General features: G+C 40.9%; 1 protein-coding gene across 4 annotated transcripts in view; it reads right to left on the bottom strand.

Moving 5' to 3' along the window:
* The window catches only part of XRCC4 (X-ray repair cross complementing 4), a 390,397-nt gene that overhangs the window by 84,351 nt on the left and 289,254 nt on the right, over window positions 1–16,792 (bottom strand). For 2 of the 4 annotated variants that reach the window (XM_061424326.1, XM_061424327.1), the window contains exon 8: window positions 11,591–16,247. The exons of the other annotated variants lie outside the window; for them this stretch is intronic. In XM_061424326.1, the coding sequence (XP_061280310.1) occupies window positions 16,136–16,247 (112 nt within the window). In that variant the 3' untranslated portion in view covers window positions 11,591–16,135. Of the gene's footprint in view, window positions 1–11,590; window positions 16,248–16,792 lie in introns of those variants that run through there. 4 annotated transcript variants of the gene reach the window in all.

The following is a 16,792-nucleotide window of genomic DNA, read 5'->3' as shown; positions in this document are numbered from 1 at the left end:
TAACTTTATTTGGGTGGCGTCTGTTTTGAGAATAATCAGCCCTGGAGAAATAAGTGTCCTGATTGACTGACCTCTGTCACAAGGAGAGGGTCGTAAATTGTCAGCAGGCCCCCCTGGCCAGAAGATGATGTAACACCCCTAAGACCTCTGTATACATTTGTGTGAAGCACCTGACTTTAATAAAAGTCAGGACTGCTGTCCCCACGTGACTTTTGTATAACATCTCAGTGTATAAAAACAGACTCTGGAAAATAAAGAATTGGGATCAGTTTCTCGAAATACTGGTCTCCCCATGTCGCGCTCTCTCTCACTCTGGCTGAGTCTCCATCTGGAGCGTGGAACCCACCATGCTTACTAATTATGCCTGGGCTTCTAAGATCCGACCGGGGAGGCCTCAGTGTCTCCTCTCCTTCGGGAGAACGGAAGGACGCCTGTGGCCTACGTAAGTGGTGCAAACTTCTTGTCTTGAAGTTTTATTGGTCTCCCGCGTAAACCAAGCCACTCAGCCTCTTTTCTCCACTGAATTTCCTCACTGAGCTATCCTCATCCTATTACTCTTTATATCCTTAATTAACATTTAATTAAGCAGTTGTCTCCTGATCTTCAGCTATGCCGTCTCTCCTTCGAATACCCTGGATCAGCCGGGGCTGGTCCCCGGCAAGATTAGATCAGATAAGTCGCTCAGTCGTATCCGACTCTTTGCGACCCCATGAATCGCAGCACTCCAGGCCTCCCTGTCCATCACCAACTCTTAGAGTTCACTGAGACTCATGTCCATCGAGTCAGTGATGCCATCCAGCCATCTCATCCTCTGTCGTCCCCTTTTCCTCCTGCCCCCAATCCCTCCCAGCATCAGAGTCTTTTCCAATGAGTCAACTCTTCGCATGAGGTGGCCAAAGTACTGGAGTTTCAGCTTTAGCATCATTCCTTCCAAAGAAATCCCAGGGCTAATCTCCTTCAGAATGGACTGGTTGGATCTCCTTGCAGTCCAAGGGACTCTCAAGAGGCTTCTCTAACACCACAGTTCAAAAGCATCAATTCTTCGGCGCTCAGCCTTCTTCACAGTCCAACTCTCACATCCATACGTGACCGCAGGAAAAATCATAGCCTTGACTAGACGAACCTCTGTTGGCAAAGTAATGTCTCTGCTTTTGAATATGCTATTTAAGTAGGTCATAACTTTCCTTCCAAGGAGTAAGCATGTTTTAATTTCATGGCTACAGTCACCATCTGTAGTGATTTTGGAGCCCAGAAAAATAAAGTTTGACACTGTTTCCACTGTTTCCCCATCTATTTCCCATGAAGTGATGGGACCGGGTGCCATGATCTTAGTTTTCTGAATGTTGAGTTTTAAGCCAACTTTTTCACTCTCCTCTTTCACTTTCATCAGAGGCTTTTTAGTTCCTCTTCACTTTCTGCCATAAGGGTGGTGTCATCTGCATATCTGAGGTTATTGATATTTCTCTTGGCAATCTTGATTCCAGCTTGTGTTTCTTCCAGTCCAGCATTTCTCATGATGTACTCTGCATATAAGTTAAATAAACAAGGTGACAATATACAGCCTTGACGTACTCCTTTTCCTATTTGGAACCAGTCTGTTGTTCCATGTCCAGTTCTAACTGTTGCTTCCTGACCTGCATACAAATTTCTCAAGAGGCAGGTCAGGTGGTCTGGTATTCCCATCTCTTTCAGAATTTTCCACAGTTTATTGTGATCAAAGGCCTTGGTATAGTCAATAAAGCAGAAATATATGTTTTTCTGGAACTCTCTTGCTTTTTCCATGATCCAGAGGATGTTGGCAATTTGATTTCTGGTTCCTCTGCCTTTTCTAAAACCAGCTTGAACATCAGGAAGTTCACGGTTCACATATTGCTGAAGCCTGGCTTGGAGAATTTTGAGCATTACTTTCCTAGCGTGTGAGATGAGTGCAATTGTGCGGTAGTTTGAGCATTCTTTGGCATTGCCTTTCTTTGGGATTGGAATGAAAACTGACCTTTTCCAGGCCTGTTCACTGCTGGAGTGTGGAACACTGGAACACTGCTGAGTGTTCCAAATTTGCTGGCATATTGAGTGTAGCACTTTCACAGCATCATCTTTCAGGATTTGGAATAGCTCAGTTGGAATTTCATCACCTCCACTAGCTTTGTTCGTAGTGATGCTTTCTAAGGCCCACTTGACTGCACATTCCAGGATGTCTGGCTCTAGGTCAGTGATCACACCATCGTGATTATCTGGGTCGTGAAGATCTTTTTTGTGCAGTTCTTCTGTGTATTCTTGCCATCTCTTCTTAATATCTTCTGCTTCTGTTAGGTCCATACCATTTCTGTCCTTTATTGAGCCCATCTTTGCATGAAATGTTCCTTTGGTATCTCTGATTTTCTTGAAGAGATCCCTAGTCTTTCCCATTCTTTTGTTTTCCTCTATTTCTTTGCATTGATCGCTGAAGAAGACTTTCTTATCTTTTCTTGCTATTCTTTGGAACTCTGCATTTAGATGTTTATATCTTTCCTTTTCTCCTTTGCTTTTCACTTCTCTTCACAGCTATTTGTAAGGCCTCCCCAGACAGCCATTTTGCTTTTTTGCCTTTCTTTTCCATGGGAATGGTCTTGATCCCTGTCTCCTGTACAATGTCATGAACCTCATTCCATAGTTCATCAGGCACTCTATCAGATCTAGGCCCTTAAATCTATTTCTCACTTCCACTGTATAATCAAAAGGGATTTGATTTAGGTCATACCTGAATGGTCTACAGCTGAGAGGAGATACCCAGCGTCCGAGGTCAGGGGCGGCGGCCGGGAGGAGATACCCCATGCCCCTAAGCCTGAGGCCAGGGGCGGTGGCCGGGAGGAGCAACCCCAAGCCCGAGGCCAGGGGCGGTGGCCAGGAGGACCAACCCCAAGCCCGAGGCCAGGGGCGGTGGCCGGGAGGACCAACCCCACGTCCAAGGAGCTGTGGCTGCGCAGGTGCAGGAGGGCCTAGAGAAGCTATCCCACGTTGAAGGTCAGGAAGGGCAGCAGTGAGGAGATACCCCTCGTCCATGGTAGGGAGCAATGGCTGCGCTTTGCTGGAGCAGCTGTGAAGAGATATCCCACGCCCAAGGTAAGAGAAACCCAAGTAAGATGGTAGGTGTTGCCAGAGGGCATCAGAGGGCAAACACACTGAAACAATACTCAGAGAAAACTAGTCAATCTAATCACACTAGGACCACAGCCTTGTCTAACTCAATGAAACTAAGCCATGCCTGTGTGGCAACCCAAAATGGGAGGGTCATGGTGGAGAGATCTGACAGAATGTGGTCCACTGGAGAAGGGAATGGCAAACCACTTCAGTATTCTTGCCTTGAGAACCCCATGAACAGTATGAAAAGGCAAAATGATATGATACTGAAAGAGGAACTCCCCAGGCCAGTAGCTGCCCAATATGCTACTAGAGATCAGTGGAGAAATGACTCCAGAAAGAATTAAGGGATGGAACCAAAGCAAAAAGAATACCCAGATGTGGATGTGACTGGTGATAGAAGCAAGGTCCGATGCTGTAAAGAGCAATATTGCATAGGAACCTGGAATGTCAGGTCCATGAATTAAGGCAAATTGGAAGTAGTCAAACAAGAGATGGCGAGAGTGAATGTCAACATTCTAGGAATCAGCGAACTGAAATGAACTGGAATGGGTGATTTTAACTCAGATGACCATTATATCTACTACTGCGGGCAGGAATCCCTCAGAAGAAATGGAGTGGCCATCATGGTCAACAAAAAGAGTCCGAAATGCAGTACTTGGATGCAATCTCAAAAATGACAGAATGATCTCTGTTTGTTTCCAAGGCAAACCATTCAATATCACAGTAATCCAAGTCTATGCCCCAACCAGTAACACTGAAGAAGCTGAAGTTGAACGGTTCTATGAAGACCTACAAGACCTTTTAGAACTAACACCCAAAAAAGATGTCCTTTTCATTATAGGGGACTGGAATGCAAAAGTAGGAAGTCAAGAAACACCTGGAGTAACAGGCAAATTTGGCCTTGGAATACGGAATGAAGCAGGGCAAAGACTAATAGAGTTTTGCCAAGAAAATGCACCGGTCATAACAAACACCCTCTTCCAACAACACAAGAGAAGACTCTATACATGGACATCACCAGATGGTCAACACCGAAATCAGATTGATTATATTCTTTGCAGCCAAAGATGGAGAAGCTCTATACAGTCAGCAAAAACAAGACCAGCAACTGACTGTGGCTCAGACCATGAACTCCTTATTGCCAAATTCAGACTTCTCCTACCTTCAATCTTTCACAGCATCAGGGTCTTTTCATGAGTCAGTTCTTCCCATCAGGTGGCCAAAGTATTGGAGTTTCAGCTTTAGCATCAGTCCTTCCAATGAATCAGTCCTTCCAGTTTGAATTTTTTTTTGGCATTGCCTTTCTTTGGGGTGGGAATGAAAACTGACTCTTTTAGTTCTGTGACCACTGCTGAGTTTTTCATATTTGCTGGCACATTGAGTGCAGCACGTTCACAGCATCATCTTTTAGGATTTGAAATAGCTCAACTGGAATTCCATCACCTCCACTAGCTTTGTAGTGATGCTTCGTAAGGCTCACTTGACTTCACATTCCAGAATGTCTGACTCTAGGTGAGTGATCACACTGATGCAGTTATCTGGGTCATTAAGATCTTTTTTTGTATAGTTCTTCTGTGCATTCTTGTCAACTCTTCTTAATATTTTCTGCTTCTATCGGGTAAATACCATTTCTGTCCTTTATTTGTGCCCATCTTTGCATTAAATGTTCCCTTGGTATCTCTAATTTTCTTGAAGAGATCTCTAGTCTTTCCCATTCTGTTGTTTTCCTCTATTTCTTTCCATTGATCACTGAGGAAGGTTTTCTTATCTCTTCTAGCTATTCTTTGGAATTCTTCATTCAGATGGATATATCTTTCCTTTTCTCCTTTGCCTTTTGCTTCTCTTCTTTTTTCAGCTATTTGTAAGGCTTCCTTAGACAACTATTATGCTGTTTTGCATTTCTTTTTCTTGGGGTAGGTTTTGATCACCACCTCCTGTACAATGTCAGGAACCTCCGTCCATAGTTCTTCAGGCACTCTGTCTATCAGATCTAATCCCTTCAACCTATTTGGCACTTCCACTGTATAATCATAAGGGATTTGATCTGGGTTATATCTGAATGGTCTAGTGGTTTCCCCTGCTTTCTTCAATTTAAGTCTGAAATTGGCAATAAGGAGTTCATGATCTGAGCCACAGTCCACCCCCGGTCTTGTTTTTTGCTGACTGTATAGAGCTTCTCCGTCTTTGACTGCAAAGAATATAAACAATCTGATTTCGGTATTGACTGTCTGGTGATGTTCATGTGTAGAGTCATCTCTTGTGTTGTTGGAACAGGGTGTTTGCTATGACCAGGTTGTTCTCTTGGTAAAACTCTGTTAGCCTTTGACCTGCTTCATTTTGTACTCCAAGGCCAAGCTCCTGTTACTCCAGGTATCTCTTGACTTCCTACTTTTGCATTCCAGTCCCCTATAATGAAAAGGACATCGTTTTGGGGTGTTAGTTCTAGAAGGTCTTGTAGGTCTTCATAGAACCATTCAATTTCAGCTTCTTCGGCATTAGTTGTTGGGTCATCAACTTGGATTACTGTGATATTGAATGGTTTGCCTTGGAAATGAACAGAGATCATTCTGTCGTTTCTGAGATTGCACCCAAGTACTGCATACCCACCTCTTTTGTTGACTATGAGGGCGACTCCATTTCTTCTAAGGGATTCTTGCCCACAGTAGTAGATACAATGGTCATCTGAATTAAATTCGCCCATTCCGGTCCACTTTAGTTCACTGATTTCTAAAATGTCGACGTTCACTCTTGCCATCTCCTGTTGTCCACTTCCAGTTTACCTTGATTCATGGGCCTAACGTTCCAGGTTCCTATATAATATTGTTGCTTACAGCATCAGACTTTACTTCCATCACTAGTCACATCCACAATTGGGCACTGTTTTCACTTTGGCTCCATCTCTTCATTCTTTCTGGAGTTATTTCTCCACTCTTCTCCAGTAGCATATTGGGCACCTACTGACCTGGGGAGTTCATCTTTCTGTTCATATCTTTTTGCCTTTCCATACTTTTCATGGTTCTCAAGGCAAGAATACTGAAGTGGTTTGTTATTCCCTTCTCCACTGGACCACATTTTGTCAGAACTCTCCACCATGACCCGTCTGTCTTGGGTGGCCCTACACAGCATGGCTCATAGTTTCATTGTTAGACAAGGCTGTGATCTATGTGATCAGTTTGGCTACTTTTCTGTGATTGTGGTTTTCATTTTGTCTGCCCTCTGATAGATAAGGACAATAGGCTTGTGGAAGCTCCCTGATGGGAGAGACTGGCTGTGGGGGAATCTGGGTTTGTTCTGATGGGTGGGGCCGTGCTCAGTAAACCTTTAATCTAATTTTCTCTTGATGGGTGGTGCTATGTTCCCTCCCTGTTGTTTGGCCTGTGGCCAAACTGTGGTGGGGTAATGGGGACCTCCTTCAAAAGGGCTTATGCCAGCACTGTTATGTTCAGTGTCTCTGACCCTGCAGCAGGCCTCTGTCAACCCATGCCTCTGCTGAAGACTCCTGGACTCCCAGGCAAGTGGGTCAGCCTCTTGTGGGGTCACTGCTCCTTTCTCCTGGGTCCTGGTGCACACAAGGTTTTGTTTGTGCCCTCCAAGAGACTGTTTCCCCAGTCCTGTGTAAGTTCTGTAATCAAATCCCACTGGCCTCCAAGGTGATATTCCCTGGGGGTTCTCAGTCCCTTTGCCAGGTTGGGAAATATGCTGCGAGTCCTAGAACTTTCATAACAGTGCAAGAACTTCTTTGGTGTAATTGTTCTGCAGTTTGTGGGCTGTCTGCTCCATGGCCCTATGGTGGGACTAATGTCAACCTCCTCCAAGAGGACTTAAGTCACATGCCAGGCCTCCCAGATCTGCTGCAGCCAGAGCCCCGTCCCTGTGCAGGCCACTGCTGACTGTGCCACTGTGGATGACACTCACACACCCAAAGGCAGGTCTGGCTCAGTCTCTGTGGGGTCCCTGGGTCCTGGTGTGCAGGAGATTTTGTTTGAGCCCTCTGAGTGTCTCTGGTGGGTTTGGGGTTTTGATTCTAAATGTGATTTCACTCCTTATGCTGTCCTGTTTTGTTTCTCTTTTGCCCTCGGATGTGGGGTATTTTTTTTTTTTTTTTTGGTGGGATCCAACATTCTCCTGTCAATGGTTGTTCTACAGAGAGCTGCAATTCTGGAGTTCTCACAGGAGAAGATGAATGTACGTTCTTCTACTCTGCCATCTTTTCTCTTTTGCAGACCTCCCTTCCATCTCCTTCAGAAGACTACTTTAATGAATAAAGTTATGGTAAAATCAAATATAAGTGCTTGTTTTAAGATAAACTGCCTCTCTCTGACCTGCACCTTTAATAAATTCCACCATACACAGAGATTTCTGAGTGCTTTTGCCATGTAAATCAAAGACAATGAAATGAGTTCCATGGTTGAAATGGCATGGAGGGGAGACAGGAGAAAATCAGGATTGATAACACATGAGACTTATCCCAGCAGAACTAACAGCAGAGGTAGCCATGAAAATAAATCTCACAGGAATCCAGGAAAATCGAAAATCGTGGGAAGAGCATCAGACTAGAAAAGATCAGGGACAAGTAGCCAATAAATTTCAAAGAGAAGGTCAGTTTAACTGATAATCTGGTTGTATGTAACTGTGCTGATCCATTACATGCAACACAACCATCATAAAATAAGACAGTATCTTGACAATCTTAAGATATTCCATATGTGCTTCACTCACTATGAAGCAGGCCCTGGGCTAAGGGTTTTATCTGCATTATCTTATTTAATTCTCATTGTATGGATAAGAAAACTCAAAGAACTTGCCCAGGGTTAGACAGTTAATAGCTGGCAGACAGAGAGTTGAAGGCTGGCTTAATCTGATCCCTAAATTCACATTTCTATTTTTTCTATTACCAGGTTGCAGCCAGAAGTTACTGGACTTTTTTTTTTTTTTTTAAACATAAACACTGAAAGCTATTACAAACGTAAAATTATCTTTGTTCATTATCCTACGTGATGAACTGTTTTAGTCAGAGCATGTCAAAATACGTTTATATAACAAAACGACCCCAAATCTCAATGGCTTTGAGTAGCAAGCAATTATCTTCATGCTCACAGCCAGCATGGTTGACTATAGCTGGGCTCAGATGCAAGGCTCTTCTAAAGGTTTCAGGATAGTGAGCTTGGCTCCAGCTTGGGACCGAGTCCAGTTCTGCTCTGTGTGTCATCAACGGCCTGGGCAGGAGAGGCAGCAGCTACCTGGAACATGTCAGTCTCATGGCAGAGATCAGAAGCTCCCAAAGGGAAAAAGAGGAAATGTAAGGCCTCTTAACTCCTAGGCTCAAAACATGTATATGACTATTTCATCCACATTTTATCAGCCAAAGCAAGTCAACTGAGTGGTGGTGGTGAACAGCAAAACATTTATGGACAATGTTTTAATCTTTCATAGTGATCTAATTACTCCTCTGTAAATTTAGTTCCTCAGAGACATATAGTATATCTCTTAAGGGAGAGGAACAAGATTGTTTCCAATAGTATTTAAAAGGGCTCTGGAAAAATTCACATGCGTGAATTCCCTAAATGTTTCCAGAGCTTAAGGACAAAATGAGCACTTTCAAGCCTACTTCTTCCATCATCACTGCCACCATTTTGTCCTAATAGGGATTCTATTATAGAAGTCTCATGAGGTTTTCAATCAGATTGTTTTTTTAAAAAATAATTTATTTATACTTTTGTCTGCCGTGAGTCTTCCTTGCGTGCAGGTTTTCTCTAGTTGAAATGAGCAGTGGTTATTCTTCCTTGACAGGCTTTTCATTGCGGTGGCTTCTCTAGTTACAGAGTATGGGCTCTAGGTGTGTGGGCTTCAGCAGTTGTGGCACGAGGGCTTACTTGCCCCACAGCATGTGGAATCTTCCTGGGTCAGGGATCGAACCCATGTCTCCTGCATTGGCAGGCGAGTTCTTAACCACTGGACCACCAGGGAAGTCCCAATCAGATCAATTATGAGACAGAGAGACAAAGAGAGAGAGAGAAGCCCTAGTCACTGCATAGAAATGCTGTAATGTAAAAGTAGTCTCTTGACCATTTGAGAAAAACCAAGATAAAAATTATGTTGCTTTGTATTCTTTAAAGGATAAATATATATATTATTCTACCAAAGGTGGCACCTTTGTAACATCTCACATTTAAAATTCATTTATAAATAAAATTTTTAGTACTGGCCCATGTTGACAAAGATCAGACATTTTATACTATTACTAAAAGTCATCAATGATTTGAAGACACATCTGGCGTAGCTGCACTTCCTGGATGGCTCAGTGGTAAAAAATCTGCCTCCCACTACAGGAGACACAGGTTTGATCCCTGGGTCAGGAAGATCCCATGGAGAAGGGAATGGTTACCCACTCCAGTACTGTTGCCTGGGAAATCCCATGGACAGAAGAGCCAGACATGACTGAGCAACTAACACTTTCACTTATGTTTAAAATTTCAATGGCATTTTAATGAATTTTGAAATTTATATTATAAAATATTATACAAAGTTTAATAATGAAAGTGGTTTTACCTTGTTATAGCTGTCTTGAAACATTCTTTTATTTTTTTTTAATTTAAATTTATTTATTTTAATCGGAGGCTAATTACTTTACAATATTGTATTGGTTCTGCCACACACCAACATGAATCCACTACAGGTGTACCTGTGTTCCCCATCCTGAACCCCCCTCTCACCTCCATCCCTGTACCATCCCTCTGGGTCATCCCAGTTTACCAGCCCCAAGGATCCTGTATCTAACCTGGACTGGCAATTCGTGAAACATTCTTTTAATAGTAAGGTTAACTAATGACAATTTGTTAATTGACAATAATGAGAATTAATTGAAATCTTCTCTGGAGAATGTATTTGATTTCCCTATTAGTTGGGTATTTTCTTGTTTGTTTGAAGAAACCATTCCACTAATAAATGTTTCAAAAAAGGGAGCAGTGGCTTTTCAGGAAATGCATGTACTGGAACTGGCTCTGAAATACATCAGGACCTGAAGCTACTGTAGACACCAGCCACTCTCCCCATCAGGCGTGAAGGTCACACAGCGCCTGCTGCTATATGTGTTCACGCAGGGGCATGTGCAGCATGTGGGCAATGAGAAACAGAAACCCAAGGATAAATGCTTTTTGCCCCTGGACGCACAGTTCTGAGATACTTTTTAGAAGATGCCTCAGAAGATCTTGGCTCCTGGTGGCTCAGACAGTAAAGAATCTGCTTGTAATGCAGGAGATCCGGGTTCAATCCCAGGGTCAGGAAGATCATCTGGAGAAGGGCATGGCAATCCACTCCAGTATTCTTGCTTGGAGAATCCCATGGACAGAGGAACCTGGAAGTCCCCAGTCCATGGGGTCCCAAAGAGTCGGATACAACTGAGAGACCACCACTTGCACTTCTCAGAAGATCCTGGTCAGGCTGGGGATACGTCATCCAAAGAACTATCTGCCTTGATGAGGCTTTTGCACTGGCATTTCCTCCTTTTCTTTTTAATGCATCTGGTCTCACACTTTTGCTCCCTGAGATGATATTCCCCAAATAAATTGCCTGTGTGCAAGCCCTGGTCTAAGGCTTGGTTTTCAGAGGAGTATAGAGTAAGATAGATTTCTATAAGAGTCTTATATGAGCAGGTTCTATAAAAATCATCTCATTCATCTATATTATTTGACTGGTTATGTTATACCTAAGATAGTAGGGAAGTTGGAGATGATCTCTAAATCCAAAGTGAGTGGTTCAGCAAAGGGATGGATTGTGAGTTCCAGATTAGTAGATGCAAACTATTATATGTAGAATGAATAAACAACAAGGTCTTACTGTAGAGCACAGGGAACTATATTAATATCCTGTAATAAACCATAATGGAAAAGAATATGAAAAAGAATATATATGTACATTATATATAGATAATATATATCTATATCTATATACACATAAATATATATATGTATGTTGGAGAAGGAAATGGAAACCCACTTCAGTATTCTTGGCCTGAAGAATCCATGGACAGAGGAGCCTGTGAGGCTACATTCCATGGGGTCGCAAGAGTTGGACACGACTTAGTGATTAAACCATCCCCACCATCATATATGTTATATGTGTATATGTATAACTGAATCACTTTACTATACAACAGAAACTAATACAACATTGTAAATCAACTATACTTTAATAAAAAATAAATTTTTAAAAAGTAAGCAGCTCAGGACTAACCTACATTCCATTTACTGTAACAGCAGCCACCAAAATTGTTCCTGCCCTTAACAAGAACATCTACTGATACTATCAAGATGGAAATAGGCTCCAATCTCCCTCTCTCTCTTTTTCTATAGATCTCAAAGCCTTAAGGGACAAAGAGACCCTCACTCAGGACATACAGTTATCAGTGAGATTGTCAGATGATAGTTTAGGATGAAGGACCTCCAAAAGAGAGAAGAAAAAACAACATATGAACAATAAAATTCATATTGAATTTTATTCAAGTAGAGGAGAGGAAGGGCTTCCTTGGTTGCTCAGCTGGTAAAGAATCCATCTGCAATGCAGGAGACCCCAGTTTGATCCCTGGGTTGGGAAGATCCACTGGAGGAGGTCATGGCAACACACTCCAGTATTCTTGCCTGGAGAATCCCCACGGAGAAGAGGAGCCTGGCAGGCTACAGTCCACGGGGTCACAAAGAGTCGGACATAACTGAGTGACTAAACACACACACACACACACACACACAGAGGAGAGGAAAATTATAAGGAAGGATAATAGTTGGTAAATGAGACGACGTGGATATTTGAAATGGAGAAAATTAGAAGGGAGGCTGGAGAGCATTTTAGGCTGAGTTAGGTAAGAAAGAGAACTGGGAGACAGGAGAAGAGATGGTTGGATGGTCAGTTAACCACAAAATGCATGCTGTCATGTATTTTCCAAGGCATCCTTTTCCAGTTATTAAAATGGAGACAATCATTTCATGTTTGTGCACTGAACACTTGCAAATGAAATCTGCCCTCCTGAGAAGCATTTACCTAGAAACTGTCAGATTAGCAGTGGAAAGTTTTAATTCAGACAACAGCTACACAAGGATACATGAATAGTTCTTTTGTTACTATATATTCCCTTACAAAATGTGTTAACAACCTATTTTTTTTTTAATTTCCTGATTTACAGATAAATTCATGAGGCCTTTCATGGACTTGGATGTCAGCTATTTAATCTCGCTTTATTTAAAATGGATTCTGTATAAATAATAGTAAGAGAATGGGAGAGACACGAAAGGATACACGTTGGCTGCTTCTTTTAAGTATCTGCTGAGAGGCCTCCAGACTGGCCTTCCTTTCCCATCCTCAGATGCCCAGCAAGGTCTGCATGACCTGAAGTTTTCTGGCAGCCCATACCTTCCCAAGGAAGTGCTAGTTAGACCTGTGGGGCTCAATGCTTGCCATACCTTTATTATACAACTGAGATTCTCGCTCCTAAACACCCTGGGCCAACAGTCCCCCTGGAATATCTTCTAACCTGTCTCCTTCATTCTGAGGATTCACAATTGTAAACTTGGAAATTAACCTCATAGCTGATGCCCCAGCACCTTCTATACTCTCTTCTGATCTGAAGATAGCTACATCGTTAGCTCACTCTCCCCAACTCCTACCAATTTCTCTTAATCTCCCAGTTGTATCTTTTATCTTCTATGGATTCTCATCTAAAACTTTAATTTTTAAATTTTTCTCTTTAAGTCGCTTATTCTAATACTCCTTGATATTATGGTTCGTTACATAGTAGTTTCAAGCCCCAATCTCATACACTCCAGTTTTTGAGACCAGACCCCAAATTTCACTTGCTAGGATATAAACTCTATAGTAACAGAGTGCTAGTATTATTCATTGCCTCATCTAGTGCCCAGAGTGGAGGTCAACACGAATGCTTAACAAATACCTGGTAAATGATGGATTTATCCTTCACTTCCACACATGGCCCAGTTCTGTATTTTGTACATAACTAATCCTTTATAAACATTGTTGAATCAAACTTACCCAATAAACAGCTGCTTGGCTCTAAAACATGGGACCTAGAATTTTATAAATTTGAGTTATGTGCCACTAAGAACACATTTTAAGTAGTTTCCTGACCTTTTAAAAACTACATAATAAAGACATCTCTTCCTGAGATGGGATTTTTTTTCTCCCATGAACTTCCCTAATGAGGCCTGACCCATACCATCTGATGCCAGGGCCAATAATTATAAACCTTAAGCCAAAAAACACCCTTCAGAAATGTAATCACCTTGTTTTTAGAAGTGAGGGCACCAAGATCAAAAAAGCCAGGCTGCATTATAACTCAATTAATTTGCCTTCCATTGCAGTATCTTCTACAAAAATCTATTTTAGGGTATAGACAAGGAAAAATGTGGGAAAAAAATCATAGCGTGGAATTACAGAATCTGGGCCTCTCAACCAAACCTATAGATGTCTGTTTACAGAGAACAAGAACTATAAAATAGCAATAAATAGAAAAGAGGAAACCATGATTATGGGCTTATTATGCTCTATTCTAACCAGCTGAATCAATCTGACACACAGCAATGGTTGAAGAGAACCCTGAAAAAGTAAAATACAACTGAACTTTGAACAGTTGGGGAGAGGGGTGCTAACCCTCTAGACAGTCAAGTATAATTTATAGTCAGCCCTTCATATCTGTCGTTCCTCAGTATCTTCAGATCCTCCAAATCTGCAATTCTGCATCTGAAGACTCAACCAACTGCAGATTGTATAGTACTATATTATATACTATTGAAAAAAATCCCCTTATAAGTGGACCTGCATAGTTCAACCCCATGTTGTTTGAGAGTCTACTATACCATGAACTATAGATTGTATTGTTACCATTACTTAGGAAACATTTTCCCTTCTTACTGCTAGTTAACAGCCAAAATTCGGTTTTCTCTTTCTCTTAAAAAAATATACATATGCATATATATAAAACATACACATATGTACATACCTATATACACATACACTGATGTATACTAATTTTGGTCAGTCATTTGTGGTCTATTCAGATGTGATAGTATTATTTTGAGATTCTGGTACTTTATGTACCAAATCCCCTTGGAAAGATCCAAGGTAAATCCTGGATTACATAAATTCATTACTGAATTTTTTATGTGACCAAGTAGAATTTTATATTTCACACATTTATATTTACACTTAATTAAAAATCTCCCTCTTAAATGGAAACCAGTATAGAAATGAAAATGCAGGAAAATTTCTATTTAAAATAGTTTGTGGTTCCATGGACAATAAAATCTCATTTCTTTTTAAAAACTGTTTCTATTTCTTAGTAGATTTACTTGGCTGTGCTGCGTCTTAGTCGTGGCATGCAGGATCTTTAGTTGTGGCACACGAACCCTTAGTTGTGACATGTGAGATCTAGTTTCCTGACCGGGGATTGGGCCTCAGCCCCTGCATTGGGAGCACAGAGACTAAGCCATTGGATCACCATGGAACTCTCAAGAAAATCCCATTTCTGATATAAACAATAATCTATCATTTCTTTCTCATTATCTTTCTGTAGTCAAGCTTGTGTGTATATATACGTATATTTTTAATTAATCAGAGAAGGTAGTTATGTTTTCTGAAAAATTTTTTCTTTGTATCAAATCATCCAGCTAGATTTCAGTCTTTTAATGAGTTTGTGTTCACAGTGATCTAGAAACTTAAGGCAACTAGATCATCTGAGTGCCTACACTGTAATGGACATGCTTTTATTTCTTCAGTAAACACTTATTAAGCCTCTAGGAATCCAGCCCTGTCCTAGGTACTGGCAGATGGAGAGAGAAAGTAGATGGTCATGCCTCTGCTAAGGTGGGGCTTACTTTCTATAGGCAGACAGACAGGGGGCTGGGGGGTGGGGACAGTGGTAGGTTAGTGAGAGAAAGACAGACAAATAGAAGGAAGGAGACGAGAGAGATAAGAGGCAAGAAAAAAAATTGTAATTCCAGACAGTGATACATGAAAAGAAAATGAAAGTCGCTCAGTCGTGTCCAACTCTTTGCGACCCCATGGACTACAGTCCATGGAATTCTCCAGGCCAGAATGCTGGGGTGGGTAGCCATTCCCTTCTCCAGGGAATCTTCCCAATCCAGGGATCAAACCCAAGTCTCCCACATTGTAGGCGGATTCTTTACCCTCTGAGCCACCAGGGAAGCCGAGTGATACAGAGTGAAAAAAACATTCCCATGGGATACAGTGACTGGGAATATGCACATCTTTTTTAAAGTATATTTCAGAGCAAGCACCTTGGAGTAGGAGACATTTGATTCTGGATCTGAAAGGTGAAAAGAAACCAAATGTACAAAGATCAACATTCTAGGCAGAGGGACCGACATTACAATGGTTCTGAGATCTTGAGATCTCTGAAAAACATGCTTTGATACAAAACGATGTTACAATTACATTAATATGCACTCTATAAAGACCTGATAGTAAAGGAAAAAGTTAAGCAAGATAACATTTTATTGAGAACACAAAATCTTCAATCAAAAGTTTTATCACTAGATTTTCAGATTGTGTAAAAACTAAAACTAGATTTTGCACATCATTCCACAAATTAAATACTCAAACATCAGTGTTTAGAAAATACTATTTGAAAAAGGATTTGTAGACATTCTATTTGTCCTATTTTCAAAATCTTCCTAGACAGGATAGACAGCTACTACATATAATATGTGTGAAATGAATAAGGTACATGTGACCTTTGCAATAAAAAGGTCTGAAATTTTATGTAATTACAGGCATGCTGAATGAACACATCAGAATAATGTGCCACTGTCATCAAATATTTTCATATACATGTGTAATCCATTTTGCACAATGGTTTCAGCTCACTATGTATGTAATTAAATTGTAAGGTGCACTAAGGGCTGCTGCTGAGCTGAAATTTTGTTTTTGCAGTATAAAGAATGGGATAGAAAACATAGTCTTGTGAATATCAAAGTACTTTTTGAGACAATTAAATCTCATCAAAGAGGTCTCCTGGACTACTATTTCTTAGAGTTTCTAAGGACATGTTTTCAGCTGGGCCATGATCCTTTTTCGGCATCTCAGGTAGTGGAGGATCAAGCCTAGAGTAAAAAGAAAAAAAATCAAAATAATTTTATTTTGAAAACCTACATATAGAATAAAAGAAAATTTTAAGAGACACATAAGTGAAATAAAAGTTAAATCCTGTTTCCAAACTGTTGCATTAACATAAAGATAAATGAAAGGAATTTAATTTCTTTAACTGCTTTGGAATTAATCTGCCTCTTTTCTGAGCTAATGAAAATTCAAAGACCTTACAACAGTATTCGTAATTAAGGTCAAGAAATAAAGATATCCTCTATGCTGTATTTTTATGTCAAGATACAGAAGGTTTCTCAATCCATTTCTTTAATAATTTCAAAACAATTTACATTTTCCTTCAGCTCCTTTAAATTCTAACTATGAACATGCATTTTGAAGCTCAACAGCAGGAAGTTCTGATCACATAAATTTCTTTTAGGGGTCATTCAATTGTATATGTGTGTATAATGCCTTGTTGTATTAACAGCTGTTGATGAAATGCAGTTGGTCCACATTCATTTACTGAATCTACATATCTTCATTTAGTGAGTGAATTTCTTCAGTT

The sequence above is a fragment of the Bos javanicus genome, chromosome 7, assembly GCF_032452875.1.
Source record: "Bos javanicus breed banteng chromosome 7, ARS-OSU_banteng_1.0, whole genome shotgun sequence".
NCBI lineage: Eukaryota > Metazoa > Chordata > Mammalia > Artiodactyla > Bovidae > Bos > Bos javanicus.
Note: the sequence above shows the minus strand (reverse complement) of the source record. Positions and strands in the feature narration are given on the sequence as shown.